This window comes from Anolis sagrei, chromosome 1, assembly GCF_037176765.1.
Source record: "Anolis sagrei isolate rAnoSag1 chromosome 1, rAnoSag1.mat, whole genome shotgun sequence".
Lineage (NCBI taxonomy): Eukaryota > Metazoa > Chordata > Lepidosauria > Squamata > Dactyloidae > Anolis > Anolis sagrei.
The window spans coordinates 325217475-325237568 of record NC_090021.1 but is presented as its reverse complement, the minus strand read 5'-3'; the positions used below and the strand labels follow the sequence as shown (position 1 = coordinate 325237568).

The 20094-nt window shown below is 40.9% G+C and overlaps 1 protein-coding gene across 1 annotated transcript in view; it reads right to left on the bottom strand.

The window, feature by feature from the left end:
• EXOC3L4 (exocyst complex component 3 like 4) overlaps positions 1–20094 on the bottom strand; it is a 69185-nt gene that overhangs the window by 27857 nt on the left and 21234 nt on the right. Inside the window, exons 6-8 of the mRNA XM_060755105.2 lie at positions 15351–15473; positions 11512–11612; positions 9479–9574 (exon numbers count right to left, since the gene is read on the bottom strand). Of these exons, the coding sequence (XP_060611088.2) occupies positions 9479–9574; positions 11512–11612; positions 15351–15473 (320 nt within the window). The remainder of the gene's footprint in view (positions 1–9478; positions 9575–11511; positions 11613–15350; positions 15474–20094) is intronic.

Here is a 20094-nt window from a genome sequence, read left to right as displayed (position 1 = left end):
TCCTATGTGTACACAGTTTTACGTTCCTTTTCCTCATTCATCTCGGAACTCTACAAAGGATGGTGAGAGCTGTAGTTCAACAATTTTGGAGGATCAGGCATGTCTTACGATATACTGCATAATTACTGCAGGCTACTACTCTTGTCAAAGGAAGGGAAAGAAGCCAGGGGTTGCATGTTGCTTTGCCAACCTTAGCTGCTAACATTTTACATCCACCTGAAGGTTTGGAGAGGGGAGCACATGTGGTCTGGACTTGAATAAGCTAGTACACAGAAACCAAATTCAAACTACAGAATCCATGTCAATTAACACTAGACTTTAACTAAACTCAAAGAGGGAAAATAGCTCAGAGTTTGATGTTTTGCAAACAGAAGTCTCAATGGGTTGGATAAACTTAGCAATTTAGCTCTTATGCATGCTGTACTCCCTGTCTACATGTCTCTGGCCAAACTGCATTGTCCTGTATCAACCCATCTGAATGTTTCCTTCCAAGATGTAACAGCTCTGCTAAATTGGCATCACTTCAAGATCTTGTTCCCTGTCCTGTTTTCGCCTTCCTGGCCCGTCCTGTTTCTTACATCAAATTTCTCCATGCTCTTTAATCACAACTTAGCATTACGACTAACTTAAATTAACCACAGTTGATTGTGAAGTCTTGGCTCTGCCTTTTCCTCTCCTCTGCTTCAGTTCCCCCTGTTCATAGATCTTTCCAATAGTGTAGATACATTCCTTTGTATTACTTTTTGGGTGGAACATAACACCCCCCAGAGGCCAGCCTTAGTTGGTTTATTCCATTTGTCTGTATAGAGCTCTCTTGCTGGACTCCTCCCTTTTCTACAGACACTAGAGCAGCAGCTCTCAACCTCTGGGTCCCCAGATGTTTTGGCCTTCAACTCCCAGAAGTCCTAACAGCTGGTAACTGTCTGAAATTTCTGGGAGTTGTAGGCCAAAACACCTGGGGACCTACAGGTTGAGAACCACTGCACTAGAGGCTTGGGCATTGTCTGGTAACCCTAGGCCCAAGCAATCCAAAAAACAGGCATCCTTAGCACCTGCATTCAGCAGTATTATTATACCATCAGTCTAAAGGACAACAGAAGCTCATGATCAGCTTAAGCTTTGCAAGAAAGAAATTTGAAACAGTTTATAGGCAACAACTTGTAAACCATCACTTTGCACCAGAGGCAGAAGACTCCAGAGAGATGACTGCAACCAGCAAAATCTCCTTTTGTAATGTATTGTTTTAAGTTACCTTATGATAGTCCCAGGTGGAGTTAACCCTTTATTCATCTTGTTTGCAGTAAACTTATTTTGGTTATCTTCTCACCTTGCCTAAAGTGCCTCTGTGTGCTAAGGGTCTTGATCTTATCAGAAGGTACATGGATAGCCCTCGAGTCAAGCCAGACACTATTGTTTTTCCAAAGGCTCGGGTGTGCCATCATATTGGTTATGCTCCATTTCATACTGCACAAATATATCACAAGGAGAGGGCCATTCTGGCTTCTCAAGGCAGGGAGTTCCAGAGTTGAGGGGCAGCCACTGAGAAGGAAAGCTCGCTCTCTCCCTCATTTCCATCAACCGAGGTGGGACTGAGAGAAAGGCTTCTCTTAGAGATCTCAGGGCCCAGGCAGGTTAGTACAAGGTGATGTGGTTGGCCAAATAGCCTGTACCTGAACCATGTAAGGATTTAAAGGTTATAAACAGCACTTTGAATTGTACCCAGAAACAGACTGGCAGCCAGTTAACGGGGGGGGGGGGGCTGTTCATTCCCTGTAACCAGCCCTAGTTAGCAACCTGGCTGCAACACTTTGGACCAGCTGAAGTTTACAAGCACTCTTCAGAGGTAGCTCTACGTAGAGTGTGTAATCCAGACAAGATGTAACTAAGGCATTCCTATAGATAGGAATCTAGCTTTTGAAACATGAGTCCACACCCTTAAGTCTGCTTAAGTGGCACCATTGTACTAAATTTTGCATCAGCCACAATAATAGAGTAAGAACAAAGAGCATGTGGACAAAATTCTTTATTCTCTTATGACTCTTCATCTTACAGGTTTTATTTTAGGAAGTGAGTAACATCCATAGATTCTTGACTAGGATAAGCCAGAGATTTTGCAATGAAGCTGTATTGCCCAAAGATATTCCTGTAACTACATGTTTATTACACGAGCAAACTTCTTTCCCCAACAAAAATATGTGTGTGAATTAATGGCAAATAAAATTGGTGGGGCATTTGAATTAAATAAATGTCTAATAAGATGATAATGCTTAATCCTTTCTCCGAATACTAGTTTTCTCCTCCAGTGCCTCACGTTTAAGATGTTTGATTTGCAAAAATATATTGTTTTGCTCTAGCTAGGTTTGGAGTCCCTCGAGGTGCAGTGGGTTAAATCGCTGAGCTTCTGAAGTTGTTGACCAAAAGGTCGCAGGTTCAAATCCAGGAAATGGACTGAGCTCCTGCTGTTAGCCCTAGCTTCTGCCAACCTAGCAGTTCGAAAAAATGCAAATGTGAGTAGATCAATAGGTACCACTCCAGCAGGAAGGTAACAGCACTCCGTGCAGTCATGCCGGCCACATGACCTTGGAGGTGTTTAAGGACAATGCCGCCTCTTCAACTTAGAAATGGAGATGAGCACCAACCCCCAGAGTTGGGCACAACTAGACTTAATGTCAGGGGAAAACCCCTACCTTTACCTAGGCTTATTTCTGGTCCCATATCCAAAGAAAGGGGTAGGCAATGAGAGGCGTCCCCAATCTCCTCCTGCTCCATGGTCATTCCCACTGATTCTCCCTTCCACACCTCCATCACTTTTAGGAAGCAAACAAGGTACAAGGATGGAAACAAACTTCTTGGACAATCCTATTACATTTAATGTGTCCTTAAATACATCAAGAAAACCTTATTTGTTCATTATCTATTGATTTTTATTTCAGTGGACATAAAATTCCTATCAACTTGACATTGATTTGCTACTGGCAGCTCACTTATAAAGTTTGTTGGTTTTGTGAGCTCTATTAAACTGCTTTTTGAAATTAATGGTTTTGAGGGACTGAAGAATTATGGATGTGCAGCTGTTTGGAGCTGCCGGATTGTTGCTGCTGTACTGCAAAACTTTGGAGGCCTCGGTACTTCTAGAATCATTTCACATTTGGCTACAAGGCTGAAGCTAGGTCTTTCTGTGATTCTTCCTGCTCCCCATGAAACAGGGAATGCTTAATTTAGATATGAAGGCCTTCCAAGTGTAGTGTCTTGACTGTGGATATGTAGGTCCCTGTAGAGCCCTATTCGTGACCTGCATGTTCTTTCACGGTTTCCAGGTGGAAGGTGGTCCCGGATGGCTTGACATGCTTTCCCCTTGGCACGTTTCTCCCTTTTGCCCTCCATTTGTGCCTCTTCGAATTCTCTTGCAGCTGACCTCCTGCTAGAGCACTCAAGGGCCAGGGCTTCGAAGTTCTTGGTGTGTATGCCACAGTTTTAAATGTTAGCGTTAAGCCCATCTTGAAATCTCTTTTCCTATCCACCAACATTCTGTTTTCCATTCTTGAGTTTGGGAGTACAGCAATTACTTTGGGAGATGGTTATCGGGCATTCAGATAATGTGGCCAGTCCAGCAGAGTTGATGGTGTAGGAGCATAACTTCAATGCTGGTGATCTTTGCTTCTTCCAGCACGCTGACATTTCTCTGCCTGTCTTACCAAGATATTTGCAGGCCTTTATTTATTTTATTTTTTTGGGAGGCAACTCTGATGGAATCGGTCCAGGAGTTGAGTGTCATGTCTGTAGACAGTCCACGTTTCACAGGCATATAGCAGGGTTGGGAGGACTATAGATTTATAAAGAAGCACCTTGACCTCCCTACGGATGTCCTGGTCCTAAAACACTCTGCTTCATTTGGAAAAATGCTGTGCTTGCAGAGCTCAGGTGGTGCTGTAGTTCAGTGTCAATTTTGACTTTTGTGGAGAGGTGGCAGTTGTGGAGGAAGAAAGGACTTCAGAGGCAGATTTGTAAATCAGGGGGGTGGTGTATGGCTCAGTGTAGCATAGTCTACTGTTTTCAGAGCTACTGTATGGTGCTGAACCATATAAAATTACAGACTATATGAGTTCCTATATGCCATAACAAATCTTGTATTTTTGTGGCATCCCCTTCAAGTTTGAGAATTAGAAATCTATCGACTTGCCCTGAAGATAGTCCATATATCTGCATTCATTTCTGGAAGTATTTTTGGGCATGAATCTTTTGTCATGGGACATTCATGCATTTACCATGAGCAAGCAATCAGGAAGAAATTAGTCAAGAAGTCAGAAGAAGACTTGTACGTGGAAAGGCATTTATGAAAGACAAGATCTTGAGGTGTCAAGATACATAACTGAATGTTGAAATTAGGGTGGTCCATGTCTTTTTAGACCACATTTCTATATATGGTTGTGAAAGCTAGGCAGTGAGGAAAGCTGATAGGAAAAAAATTCATTTTAGATGTGGTGCTGGAGAAGACTTTTGCAGCTACCATGGACTCCTAAAAAGACAGATCAATAGGTGCTAGAGCAAATCAAGCCCGAAATTTCCCTAGAAGCCAAGATGATGAGACTGTCAGACTTTGTCCATATTATGAGAAGACACGGATCTCTAAAAAAGACCATAGCATTTGGCAAAGTGCAAAGCAGTAGGGGAAAAAGAAGGAAAAACACTTTAATGATGGATATACTCCTTAAGGAAGGCATGGCCCTGAGTCTATATTACTGGAGAGGAGGCCTCAAAAGTCTCTCATGCATAGGATCACCACGAGGTAAAGTTGATTTAAAGGCAGTTTACAACAATAACCTTGGACCACCAGAAGATCCAACTAGTTCATACTTCAGGAAATAAAGCCTGACTGCTCATTGGAGGGAAGGATAGTAGAGGCAAAGATGAAGTACTTTGGCCACATAATGAGGAGACAGGAAAGCTTGGAGAAGACAATTATGCTGGGGAAAAATGAAGGAAAAAGGAAGAGGGGTCGACCAAGGACAAGATGGATAGATGGCATCCTTGAGGTGACTGGGTTGATCTTGAAGGAGCTGGGGGTGGTGATGACCGACAGGGAGCTCTGGCATGGGCTGGACCATTAGTTCACGAAGAATCAGAAATGAGTGAATGAATAAACAACAACAACAACAATAACCATGAGGAATAAGAACTCAATATGGTGCATCTGATCTTGTGCCATCAATGAATATGCCAGTGTGTGTTGTGAAATGAAGCAGCCATTGTAGTTAACAGGTTCCCATGGTGCCTTACTCCAGGGTGGTGGGATTACACCTCTCTCTGCTTGCTGTGGAATATGGAGGAAAATACTATACATGGACTGGCTCCCTCTGATAAGATGAAAAAGGGGAGAACATGCTTGCTTTAGATATAGAACATCCAAATGTCAAGTGTTGTCAGCTTCAGGTAGAACTTGGAAAGACAACTGCCTGAAACCCTGAAAGTCCGCTGCGAGTCAAGGAAGACAGGGATTTAGGGCCAAACTTGATATTAAAGGGAATGCATTTTTGGCATCTAGTTTTACTTTTTATTTAATTTATATGCTACCTCTCTCCTAGAGCAGGCCCAGGTTAATCGGTTATGCTGGTGTAAGTTAAGGTTTATGATTGCATAATCATTTTAACTCAGTTTTATGACTGTAGTACCATTGCCATGATCACAAATGCCCTTGAAAAACCCACTTTAAATTTGGTCCAAACAATGGAGTTGGTCACTAGGGCTCTGCAGGATGATGTGACCAGACAGGTCCATCTTGCAGAGCCCCACTTTTGGGCACTGCAATTTTTTCCTGGTGGGATAAGTGTGATCATGTCATCCTGCAGTGTCCTGCTCTCCAGCACCACAGACCTCTTTTTATTTGGGATAACTGACTGGCTTTAAGGTGCGTTTCAGATCAGGAGTCAGATCCTCTGGTCCAAGATCTTGTCCTTGGCTTTACTTCCAACAACCAAATTTCCTTGCCGATGTAAGCCTCAATCAGACTTGCAAAGTAAGTTATGCCTACCCATAATAACCAACCATCCAACAAAAATAGTTAGGTCAAACAGATGTCTTTCTCTAATGAGGGAGGATCTGAAGTAATGAAGGGCCTTTCTTCTAGTCTGATCCCCCAGATGAAACAACAGTCTGATTCAACAGAAGACAAGTTCCTCCATTCTTTCGCTATTCAGATAGTTCTGAGACAATCCACAAGAGGCCACTAGAGTCTGTTCTGTGGCAGAGTGATTGGCGCTGTCATGTTGAACATCACTTTTCCAAAGACAAACAGCTCCTTGGGTCATTGCCCATGTAGGGACAGAAAACTATCATAAGTGTTTCCAGCTTTGATAAATGCAGCATGTACCCTGAACATTTGACCTTTCCAGAGAACTCCATAGATTAAATGTGTGTGATTCAATGATGCCAAAACAGCTAACTTAAAAAAAAACAGCTTTGACACAGCAATTACATGTTTACCCGAAGAAACCTATTTCTGCACAGTGTGAATTCTTAGCGTATATGTGATTAAATGTTTTTGTAACAACAACTGCTCAGATGTCTTGTCAGGAAAAAATGTGTTATGAAAGAGTTGGATTTCCCAGCTACAGCCTTTCCTTTCTTGCTAATTACTTGTTGTATCGTGCCATCTAGAGGTGATATAATGCCAGTACTTAAATTCTAAAAGCATAATCCCAGATTTTGATAATTACAGAGAGCAAACTTTGATTTTGACCATTTATATAAGGGACACCATTTTATTATGCCACTGTATAAAATGGAACTTGAGCATCCACACATTTTGTATGTGTTTGTGTGTGTGAGAAAGAGAGATTGGTTTATAAAGCAACCTCTCTGTGTAGGTAGAGAAGCGTATTTACTGGTCAAGAGTTGTTGTAGAGGTGAAACAATACCTACTGAAAGAGAGAGTTTCTGAATGACATCTTTAAATATTTTTTGGAAAATAAGAACCATTTGATTATATTTTTTGTGTGTGTCAGGAGTGACTTGAGAAACTGCAAGTCGCTTCTGGTGTGAAAGAATTGGCTGTCTCCAAGGACGTTGCCCAGGGGGTGCCAGAATATTTTACCATGCTGTGGGAAGCTTCTCTCATGTCCCCACATGAGATGCTGGAGATGACAGACAGGAGCCCACACCGCTCCCCGGATTCAAGCCGCCAACCTTTTTGGTTAGCAGTCCTGCCAGCACAAGGGTTGAACCCATTGCGCCACCTGCGATGAGATCATACCAAAGAGTATCTCAGTGCTAGGCATCCTGATACTATGAGATATTTTGGATCAGTAGTCCTATCATTATTGTCCATTGGGCATCCTGTTTGGGTTACTGGGAGTTGTTGCACAAACATCTGGAAGGCTGATATTTTCCATGAACTGCCATGCAGATGTCTGCTGCTATGATTGCATGAGCCTGAACACACCTTGCAATCTTAAAACCATGCATTTATGAACTTGTACATTAATAGTGCACCAAAAATATTCAATAAATGTAAGTTTGAAATATGTACATCACAATATATACATTTTAAAGTTGTGAGCTAATGAACATTAGTTAGTAGGATGAATGAGACAACACCATAGGACCCTGGATGGAAGTTGATGTAGATCCATCTTAATAGGACGACTGACCACTGTAGTTTTATATATAGTGTTTTTAAAGTTGTTTTTGTAATTGTGATATATGATATTTTAATGAGTGTATATGTTTTTATGGCTGGAAACCGGGCTGAGTCCCTCAATGAGGTTGAGAAGCTCGGTATAGAAAACTGTGAAATAAATAAATAAATAGGAGGAAATCCAAGTTTTCAAAATGCACACAGAATGCATACTTTTAGAATGATACTCATGGAAAGTAATACAAGCTAGTCTCCTTTATCCAGCAATTCAATGTTTGAAACACTCCAAAAACTGAAACTTTTTTGCCACCAGTTGCCTATTTTTGCATTTGGGGAAAGGGGGCTAGGCTTCTTTGCTAAAAGACAACCCTTGAAGAAAAACTCAACAGATATTTGATGTGTTAGTAGCCACTTCCCCATCTCTCATTCTTTATGCAAATGCAAATATAATTATTCAGCAACTGAAAAAACTAACATCTGAAAACCTCTGATCCAAATAATTTCAGATAAGGGAGTGTCAATCTGTGTACATTTCTGTGAAAAGTGGGAGGGGGGGGGGCTTGAAGGTGGAACCCTGATAACCATAGGGAACTGTAGTTTTGTTTGTTTACACACTTCTGATAGTCTTAATCCCCTATAAATTCATCTAATCCTCTTCTAAAACTTGTTCAGCTGATGAAACAGAACCACACCCTGTAGGAACATTTCAATTGTTTGAATATGTAGGATTTGGAGACTCAACTGAGAGCTGGAAACAGAGACCAAACCAATATATCTTATTCAATAACATACATATGGAGGAGGCGTATCAGTATTTACCAGCCTGATGTTCACTGTGAAAGGCCCCTTTCCCCTGCTATTGTCTAGAAAGGAAGTCAGGCAACTAATTTTCAGTTGATGTATCTGTATGTTGTGAGTGCCAGTGTGGAGTAGTGCTTTGAGGATCAAATGATGAGTACAGTACACTTATATAGCAGAATTAATTAATTTTGACACAACTTTAACTGCCATGGCTCAATTCTGTGGGATCCTGGGAGCTTCTAGTTTGCTGAGGCACCAACACTGTTTGGCAGGGAACGCTAAAGACCTTGTAAAACTACAAATCCGAGGGTTCCATAGCATTGAGCCATGACAGTTTAGGTAGTGTCAAACTGCATTAACTCTGCAGTGTAGATGCACTCTAGGACTCCTCCTTCAGCCATGGAAACTTTGGCTCTGTCATATTCTCTCATCCTAAGAGAAAGCAATGGCAAAATTTGTGTTATTGAAGGCTTTCATGGGTTGCTGTGAGTTTTCTGGGCTGTATGGTGATGTTCCAAAAACAGGAGATAATGTTTATGGAACATGGCTTCACAGGCCATAAGCTCACAACAACCCAGTGGCAAAATTACATCTTTTAAAGTGGCAATTAGTTTGCAGTTTTATGATTACTTTAGTTTTTGAAAAATATTTCTTTCAAATTAGTATACTGTCCAGTTACTCGTGATGTCCTATTAAAAAAAAAAGAAATTACTTTAAGCCTGGTTCATGTTGTAATCTTAGGCTCTATCAACACTGTCATATAATCCAGTTTCTGAATCCCAATTATCTGCTTTGGACTGAATTATATGGCAGCACACACTCATATAATCCAGTTCAAATCAGATAATCTGGATTCAGAAGCTGGGTTATATGCTACTATAGGTCTAGCCTAATTTCCCAGTGTTGCAAGCTTGGGAAAATGTAACATTGCTGCAATAATATCTCTACACATTCTACACCAAAAATGCATACTGTAATGATTTTTTGCTTTACCAACATGTAAGATCTGTCAAGTTGGAAACAAGATTCAAACAGCAAATTTACCTCAAGTCATGGAAGTTGTTAATATAGGCCACCATCATTGATACAAACCGGGGACTATCTGTAATGTTCTCCCAGTCCAGAAATGTTCTCCCAAAGCTGTAACAGAATTATATATATTAAAAATGACTCACAATCTATCATAAACAGAGCAAATGATATGTTATTTGTATTTGAAATTTGCACATTTCAGAGAAATGATATGCAATATGCATAAAACCATAAAACACTAAAATTCATCCAATTGAAAAACATTTTACTCATTTGGAAAAAATGTATACAAAAATCCATTTAGGAAGACTGTGTGATGGAAAAGTGCATGTGAATTTTCATGCAGAAAAAAAGGCAAAGTTTCCAAATTTAATATAACATGAGAATGAAGTTACAATTCACAGTTCTTTTTTCACATCTCTGAGAAGTATATAGTTTAAAGGTTTAGTTACATGAAAAAATATCTCTTTTAAGCATTAAGGTTTTATTATAGCTGTACAAAATATAATGTGTTTTAGATTTCACTAAAGCTCTTTTAATATATCAGAGGTTAATCACACCTAAAATCCAAATTAAAAGTAGGATTCCAGACATGGAAATTCAGCCTGTTTTGTTAATTCAATTGTGCCTTTGTAACCTCAGCCACATTTCAGAAATGATATGTTCATGATCCAGGTGAGCAATTTCCTTCTATTTCACCATGCTTTATAAGGTAAAGTATTAACTGCAAACAACTTACTTCACTCAGCTTTTTGGGGGCTAAATTCCAAAGTTCAAGGCAAACTTGTTTTAGTTTCATTTTGGATGGGATTATTATTATTATTATTATACACTGTATTTTTTCCTAAAAGAGACTCAAATGGTGAACAGTGGTAAAAACTAGTGATGTGCATCTAGGGTAAACCTTGACTTGTTTCTATCCTGGCTTTTGGTGGGGGCCCAAAATCGGGAGGGTTATTTTTGGTTCCCTGAAAATTGGACCATTATGGGAGGGGAGGCTTTCCACCCACTGGCTCCCCTTCCCACCATGTGCTTTCATTCTTCTTACCTGGCACCTGCTGTTTCTACTCTAGAGAAAGAGATGCTCAGCTGCAGGTGTGCTCCAGGCCTGCCTGCACACTCTGCTACACTCACACTCTTGAAGAGTGCATGTGTGGTGGGGCGTGCAGACATGCTTGCTTGTAGAATAAGAGGTGCTCAGCTGCAGATGCGCTCTGGGCCTGCCTGCATGCCCCGCCATACACGTACGTTCAGAAAGTGCATGTGTGACAGGATGTGTAGGCAGGCCCAGAAAGTACACGTGCCTGCCTGCAGCCAAATGCCTCTTACTCTAGTGTAAGAGGCACTTAGCTGAAGGCACAGTCCAGGCCTGCCAGCATGCCCCACCACACACTCATTCTCAGAGAATGTGTGTGTGTACCTGCAGCCGAGCTCTAGGCCTGCCTGTGCGTCCCACCACACACACATTCTCTTTCCAAGGAAAGGAGGCAATTTTGGCTGCAGATGAAAGCAGGCTTTCGTCCAGGGAGGGGGCTTCCCATTTTTTGTTTTCATGAAAGAAACGGTAAAAATGGTAGGAACCAATTCTGCACACAACACTAATAAAAACAATACAATATTCAAGTTATCTATAGACATTAAAATAGAATTAAACTTAGTACTATTTACTCTGAATATGCCTAAGCTCTCATGAGCACATTCCTTTCTATGACTAAGTTCCATTTAGAGAAAACCAATAAAAATAATAGGGGTTTTTTTTCAAAAAGAAAAAAAATGGGAAGAGGTTGGAGAGAAATGGCTAAGGGGCTAAGAGGTGCTGTGTGCTTTTAACTAAGTGGTTATAATAGCTTGCTATAATTTTAAATTGCATTTTATTATTTTACTGAGGGGTGAATTGTTTTCATTCAATAATTCTACTTTAATATTCCCTTGTTATATGTTCTTAATTGTATTTTTCTTTTTTACATTGTGGGTCCCCTTGAGTTCCAATTGCAATAAAAGCAAGATATAACCACAACACCAATAGCGGCAACAGTAATAATTACCATGGTAAGAAATCTGTCACTTCTTTGATGGAAATTTCAAGAACTTCCTTTTCCAGCTTTTTGCAAATGCTTCCAGTCTCTATCACATGTTCGCTAATGAACTGCAGAAAAAGGGGACAAGGAATTTAACAGATGCAGAAACAAGAATTGTGCTTACTACATTAATATAATAGTTTTGACGTGATCCACTTTCTTGAACACATTTTCATGGGAAAAGTGGAGACTTGCACTGCAAGAGAACAGAGGCCGCCTATGTGAAACAAGCTATAGGTGAAAGACCTTTTCATGCCACACTTTAAATGCCATGGCAACCTCCTATAGAACCTGAGAGTTTGGTGGGACATTAGAAATCTTTGGCTGAGAATGTTAAATGCCTCTTCCTAACCTGTGCTTTATGGATTATAGCAAAGCCTTTGATTGTGTACATCAAGAAAAACTTGGGATTGCTCTTAAAGAAATGGGTGTGCCAAACATTTGATTGCCCCAATGCATATCTTCTATTCTGGACCAGAGGCAACTGGTAGGACTGAACATGGAGAAATGTAACAGTTTCCAGTTGGCAAGCAGATCTGGCAAGACTGGAATTTTGCACTCATTTTTGAAAATTTGCATGCTAAACATATCATATGTAAAGCAGGATTAGACTCAGAGGAAGGAGGCATGAAATTGGAGGAAGGAATATCAACTACAAGCAGGAAATAGGAAAGACTTGGAATGATTAGTGAAGAAAAGTCAAGGAAGAAAGTGCAAAGGGAGGTTTACGGTTGAACACTGAGAAAATAAATAATGACCTCAGATAATTAACATCACTTTAAAGTAAATAATGAAGACAGTGATATACTACTTAATCATCATTGAGAATGAATTCACTTTAAATCTGGTTTCTGCCTCCTGCAGAATTCTGGGGTTTGTAGTTTAGTGAGGCTGTTAAAGGCTCCTCCCGAAACTACAAACCACAGAATTCTGCAGGAGACAGCAACCAGATTTAACGTGGATTCATTTTCTAGTGTGATGAGATTATATAGTTCCAGATTTCCTCTACTTTGGCTCAATCATGAATCAGCCTGTAGATAGCAGTAGAGAATTCAAAAGATGGAGGGGCACATCTACACTGACCACTTACATCAGTTGGGAACAAGTTTGACAGAATCCTGTTTTGCTGTGCCGATGATTAGGGTGGATCAGGTTTGTTGCATGCTTTGGTGGTGTGTGTTTTGTAGCCACTGCAGTTGGAAGGCATTGACATTATATGGTCAGTAGATGTGCCCTAGAACTTTGAAGGAACTAGAAAAGACCCTGAAGTGTCAAAATAGCTCACTAAATACTAAAGTTAGTATTGTCTGAGCTACCGTATTTCCAAGCTCTATGCATGGTTGTGGGAGACGGATAGTGAAGAAGGTGGATGGGAAGAAAATAATCTCCTTTGAAACATGGCCCTGGAGAAGAGTTCTGGAGATCCTGTGGACTCCCAAAAATTGTCCTAGAGCAAATCATGCCTGAATTCTCCTAAAAAGCTGAGAATATCTTACTTTTGACATGTCATAAAAGACATGACTCACTAGAAAAGACAATAATGCTTGGTAAGGTAGAGGACAGCAGTAGGAAGAAAGGAAGAAGGCATTCCAGATGGGTTAGATTCTTTCAAGGAAGCTATGGCCTGAATCTGCAAGACTAGAGCAGATGTGTTGATGACAGAGTGACTAAATGGTCTTTCTTTCAACCTATTTAAAATGTGAGCAGCAATTCACTTTTTAAATAGGTTGCAAGCAGGTTGCAAACAGGAAATGCACTTCTTGTTTCAAAACAAGAAATCAGCTTCTGACCCATTCTGCCCTTCTTTCTCTGGCCATTCTTAGCATTTTTAGTGAATCATGCATTTTTGTAAAAGCAAGATTACTAATAGGCATAACTAAACTTAAAAATAACACAATGACATCCATAACCTTTAGAACTGACATGAAAAGTAATCTCATTTGAACTGAATATTCAGCGGGGAAGAGGAATTCATTGCTATCTGTCTATCAAAATCTTTATTAATATAAAAAAAAAACAATTTCTTTAGGACATAGGAAGCTGTCTTATGTTTAGTCAGGCCACAGGTCTAGTTAGCCAGTATTGTCAAGTTTGACAGATGGAGTCTACACTGTAGAGTTAATGCAGTTTGACACCACTTTGACTGCCATGGCCTAATGCTATGGAATCATGGGAATCTGAGTTTTACTAATCTTTATACTTCTCTATCAAAAAGTGTTGGTGCTTCACAAACTACAAATCCCAGGATTCCATAGCATTGAGCCATTGCAATTAAGGTGATGTCAAACTGTATTAATTCTACAAGTAGATGCATTTACTCATTCACTCTCTCTTGGATCGTTTTCTCTGTGTGACTCCAAGAAATTAAATGGATCTGAGGACACATCACTTTAAACAACTACTTAAAATCACACAGCCCATAAGCATATTCCAGGAGCCATTCCAATTTTCATTGTTCATTATTGAGAAATCGTTGTTGCACTGGGAATCATTGGGCAAATGCTTGGTCCCACAACTTTCTTTCTGAAGGTCAGGAAGGAGGGAGCTGATCTAATTTCCTTGGGGAGGCAGTTCCAAAGCCAAGGGGCCACTATTGAGAAGGCCGTATCACTTGTCCCACCAGTTGAGCCTGCAAGGGGGGTGGGTTTGAGTGCAGTGCCTCCCCAGATGATCTTAACCTCAGATGGTTCATAGGGGGAGATAACATTTGGACAGGTAAGCTGGAAATCAAGAAATATTTTATGCTAAGAATATTAGAAGAAGTCCTACTATTTTAGGTTCAATCAGTCCACAGGTGGTGTGTCTGGCCACCAAAATAAATCGGCAAATTACACTGCCAGTTCTTGGAAATAAATCACAAAAAAACATCATTGAAAATTAGTAATTCTTTTCATAACTTAGCAATTTGCTGTTGAAATTCAGTAGCATATTTGCTATCAGGTTTCAGTGGTATATATAGGTTTGAAGCCTTGGGAGCCCCGTAATGAGATCTAGGCCAAATGTAAGGCATTGACCACAATTTACATGCCCCCGATTTTAACATATTTCCTCCCTAAAATGAGAAAGCTCATGGGGAGCCCCACAACCAACACATGCTGAAAATTATTGGGTGACTCTATAAAGGACCCAACATACCTTCTAACACAATCCACAACTGCTTTCCTAGCTATTGAAAATGTATTATAATTCCATGAAAGAGAAACAGAGTGTGTGTGTGTGCTCACATACATAAATATACCTTCCCACCTAAACATTTTTTTCCCTCCACTACCTCGCAATCCTTTTCTTGTGTTATTTAATTGAAATGACTCAGCCCCCTGAATACTGTGAAAATTAAGTCCTTCTGGCTTCATTATTTCTCAGTCCCTCAAACTATAAGGCACTTTTGTTTCCTTCTTACTGTTTAAATGTGGGTGGCCTTCATTCTGGCTGTAGTCCCTTTTTCCTTCTTTTTCTCTTTTTGAGGTTGCCACATAGGCCTGGGAGCAAGTGGATTTTACCCCATTAAATACCTTTTCTAATAAATCTGTTCTTTTCTATCGAAAATGAAATGAAAAAAAAATCAGATGCCTATTATGTCTGTGACACAATTGACAGCAGGCTTAATTTGTACCTAGGAAGCAAGTGGTGGCAGTGTTAAAAAGTTGTAATAAACTCCATTTTGCTAATACGCTCTACAAGTACGTGACTAACATAAATTAGCACAGTGGGTGACTCCTACATACCAGAAGGTAATTTTTCTGTTTCCTTGGAATCAAAGAAAAGGCAAGTACTACACACACACACACACACACACAGGCAAATACCTGTTGAATATCAAAGGAGAGGAATGACTCGTATGGGCTTTGCAGAGCTTCCGGCTGCTCTTCTTTATTCCACTTTTCAGTCTCCAGGCATTGAATATTCTTCAGATAGTCCTTTGTTTTTGACTAAATGTTAAGATAAAGGCAAATAATGCAACTCAACATTATCACATACTGTACGCATATATTTATGTCCTTAGTGTGTATGTTGATCTTTGATAGAATCACAGAGTTGGAAGAGACTTCATGGGCCATCCAGTCCAACCCTCTGCCATGAAGCAGGAAAATCGCATTCAATGCACCCCTAAGAGAGGACACATTCCAGCTTGTCAACATCTCCCTTCAATTGCGGTGCACAGAATTGGACAAAATATTCCAGGTGTGGTCTGACCAAGGCAGAATAGAGGGGGAGTATGACTTTTTTAGCCTTTGACAAGAAATGTGCTTGTATCTTGAAATACATGAAGTTATCAGTAAAACAAAACTTGTTATCTTTAAAAAGAAGTCTGCTTGCATCATTGTCTGCTGAAAGCATCAAACAGAAACAAAATATCTATATTCCCAGTGATCATCCAATACCAAATAAACTCTGCTACCCTGATTAGGCTGTGATCCTAACAGTTCATGATCTATACCCCGATGGTCAGTGATCCTAACAGGTCATGATCCATTCGCCCCAACAGAATCCCCTTCGCCATTTCAAAGGCTCAGGTTGACAGGGCACTCTGGACCGTTAATCAAAGCAGACCAGAGCTGGAGAACCTCTGTCCCTTGTGATGATCTGGACTTCAATTCCCATAATTTCTTACCTTTAGTCATGCTAGGTGGGTCTAATGGGAGTAGAAGTCCAAACCATTTGGAGGTCCAAAGGTCTCCCACACCTACAGTGGAGAGACTTATCAGAACTACAGCCAGAACTGATTAAAAGGCAGCTTCTTATTTTTCTGTCTCTTAAGAGCTGTTGCTAGGAGACATGTTGAGAAAGAAATATTAATGAATGGAAACTATTCTAGCACGACCAAGAAGTGGAACTCAACTTGAAGCTTTCAAGAAAAAAGAGGAAAGCTCAGTTTGCAACATTCCCTATGGAATTATATGAAGTGAAACTCCTGTTCAGGCATTCGGTATCTCTGGCTGCCAATCATGTGACGGAGATTTTGAGATGGCAGCTGGCTCACCTCGTCTCCTGGAAACTGATGCATTTGATACTATGCCTCTGGCCACGCACACTCTCATTGATCTAAAAAGTGTGTGCCTGCATAGGTCTGTGCATGATAGTGAGGCAGTGAATCCACTCTGGAGCTTAGTCCAAATCTTCGAATAATGATCCAAGGGTCTGAAGCAACTGATTGAACAGAGTGCTGCATCTTGGATACAACCTAGGATGCTTTTACCCTGTTTTGGGGACGGAGCCCTACGCTGGCCATTACACGACGTTGTGTAACTTCTGGAGGAGGCTCTGCCTCCAACTGGAGTGGAAATGATTTTGGAGGCTTATCCATCTTCATTGCTATGATACTTCATCTTGTTGATGGGAAGCTTCCCACTGGAGTGGAAATCATCTATCAGACAGATGGCAAGCTATTTAACCTCAGCAGAGAGCCAAAACGAAGGTTACAACATCTGTTATAGAACTCCAGTATGCTGATGACAGCGTCGTCTGTGCACATTCAAAAGACCTACAAGCCACTCTAAACACCTTCACAGAAGCAAACGAGAAGCTTGACCTGTCATTGAATATCGAGAAAACCAAAGTCATCTTCCAGCAGTCACCGGCTAATCACTCTCCAATGCCAGAAATACAGCATAATGATGTAACATTAGAAAACGTTGACAATTTCCTTTACCTTGGCAGCCACCGCTCCACAAAAGTCAACATTGACACAGAAATACAACACAGCCTGAGCTCTGCAAGTGCAGCATTTTTCCGAATGAAGCAGAGAGTGTCTGAAGACCAGGACAGCCGTAGGGATACCAAGGTGCTTGTTTATTAAGCTATTGTCCTCCCAACCCTGCTATACATCAGCAAGACGTGGACTATCTACAGAGTCACATGCAACTCCTAGAATGATTTCATCAGCATCGCCTGTGAAAAATCCTGCAAATCTCTTGGGAAAACAAGCGGACAAATGTCAGCATTCTGGAAGAAGCAAAGACCACCAGCACTGAAGCGATGGTCTTCCACCAACTCCACTGGACTGGCAATGTTGTCCAGATGCCTGACCACCGTCTCCCAAAGCAGTTGCTCTACTCCGAACACAAGAATGAAAAACGGAATGTTGGTGGACAGGAAAAGAGATTTAAAGTTGGGCTCAAAGCCAACCTTAAAAACTCTGGCATAGACACTGAGAACTGGGAGCCCTGGCCCTTGAGTGCTCCAGCTGGAGGTCAGCTGTGACCAGCAGTGCTGTAGAATTTGAAGAGGCACGAATGGAAGGCAAATGAGAGAAACATGCCAAGAGGAAGGCGCATCAAACCAACCCCTGACCCGAACTGCCTTCCACCTGGAAACCAATACCCTCACTGCGGGTGAAGATGCAAATCAAGAATAGGGCTCCACAGTCACCTATGTACCCACCACCAGTACACCGATCTTGGAAGACAATCCTTCTTGGACAACGAGGGATCGCCTAAGTAAGTAAGTAAGTTCTGGAGGAGACTCTGCCCCCAGCCAGGGTGGAAATGATGTTGGAGGCTTATCCTACAACACAGGAGACTTTCTTGTTGTGCTGGCTCCAATGGAGCCAACACGGGTCCTCTGCAGAATGGCAACACTTCCTTGTGTTGCTGCTACTATGCCATGCCAGACACAGATCTCCCTGCTCCTTTGGTGTGTGAGCCTCTCCTTCTGGTTGGTTGCTTGGGCACCCATTCTAACCTTAGCAGATGTGGCTGTGTGTTGCACTAGAGTCCTGAAACACCTTTTCACCACAAACCACACTATATCCAGATAATCCAGTAAGTAAAAGTTTATTTAGAGAAGAGTATATAAAAACAAGCAAATCTAAAAAGGAGAATCAAAGTTCAAAAAGTGATTCCAAGATAGCCAAAAGTCCACAATCCTTCAAATACAGTCTCAAGAGTCATTCCACAAAAAACATCCATAAACATGATAGCATGAATTCAAGGCAGGTGATCTATGCCACACATGAAGTAGCAACAGGAAACAAACTTAGAAATTTGAATACACGAAGCCCACAAATGTAGGACCAAGATTTGAACCTGAATACAGCATTGCTCTCAGAAAGGATTGTACCAGCAGGAACCACTTTAAAAGGCCTCTATCCCTCCCATGACATCATTCCTCAAACACCTGCTTTTCCTCTCCTTATCTCTAAGCCTCTGGGAAAAGTGAATCTGTCTTTGTTGTATGCTCTGCCTCCAAAGTTCCTAGCGCCTTGACCTAGACAAACATTAATCTTCCACATTTCTCTCAGCCTGTACTTCTGGCAGGTTATCATGCGAACTGATATCACTTTCTCAAGTCTCATGGGAACTGCCAGAAGATTCCAAAACAACTCTCTCCTGGCTACATCTATCCTCCTCTGGACCCTTTAAATCTACCTCAGCATCCCCTTCCTCATCTTCTGAGCACTCAGAATCTGACCATGCTATAACACTGTGATTGTTAGGCTCTTGCAGGGTGCAGCTTGACAAGTGTAGTGCAGTGGAAGCCATATGAGGACAACCCATTCCCTTTCCTGTACTGATCAATGCAGCAGAATGGTAGTAGTAGTGATGTGTATGTAGACAATGGACTGAGCAAAATGGAACCCAATCCAGCTGTTCACACAACCACATTACACATGTGCAATTGTATAGTAAAACTGTGTCCCTTATATAAAATGGCAAAATCAAGGTTTGTTTTGCGGAATTTTGGGGAATATTTTCAAACCAGAGAAGACTGAATCCATTGAAGCAGAATCATTGATATGGAGGGTCAACTGTACATGCATCTTTACATACTTGAGAAAGAGGCAGAGAAGAACACTGATCCTTGTAATTATAATTTCAACCAAAGCAAGTTCCATTTTTACTTCAAAACAAGTTTTAATTTGCTTTGAAACCAAATCCCTTCTGTGTAAAAATGCCCATATTTCCTAACAGAATTGCAGAGACTGCCCTGGTTTAGGTCTGCAAGAGTCATCAAAACTGAGGGAAGATATGTTATTTGAGGTTAATATAGTTTTGAGAGGAAGCAAGTTCTGGTCCTAAATATGGAATTAAACCACACTTTCCCACCTGTTCCCATCATTAGCAGCCTCTTGAAGTGGAGGGATGGATTCAGAAGCTTATTCCCCATTGCGAAGAGTACCTTACTGTGAGTGGTCCCACTGAAATCAATTTAAATCTTGGAAACCATCATGCAGCTGTGTTATACTTAGGAGTGCAATGCATGGTGGGAACACACAGATGTGGTTACAAGCCGACTCACTTATGAATCAATATTGTATGACTTAAATCTGGATTGGCTTGGTGTACAAACTGTTCTGTTTGATAGAGGACACAAGTACAAACAGATTGGCCATGTTTTATGCTTTCATGCCTCTGATTTCTAAATTTTGCCATGTTGTTTTAGATGCAATCATTTAATACAGCTGGAAGTACAGGATAATCAGCTGGCCACATTTTTGAGGATACAGCAGCTAAAATGTTCTTTTACTTTTCATGCTATCTAGTGGATTTCACTAGCATGCAATGGGAAAGAGGCAATGGATTCCTTCCTGGTTCACATCCTGAAAAAATT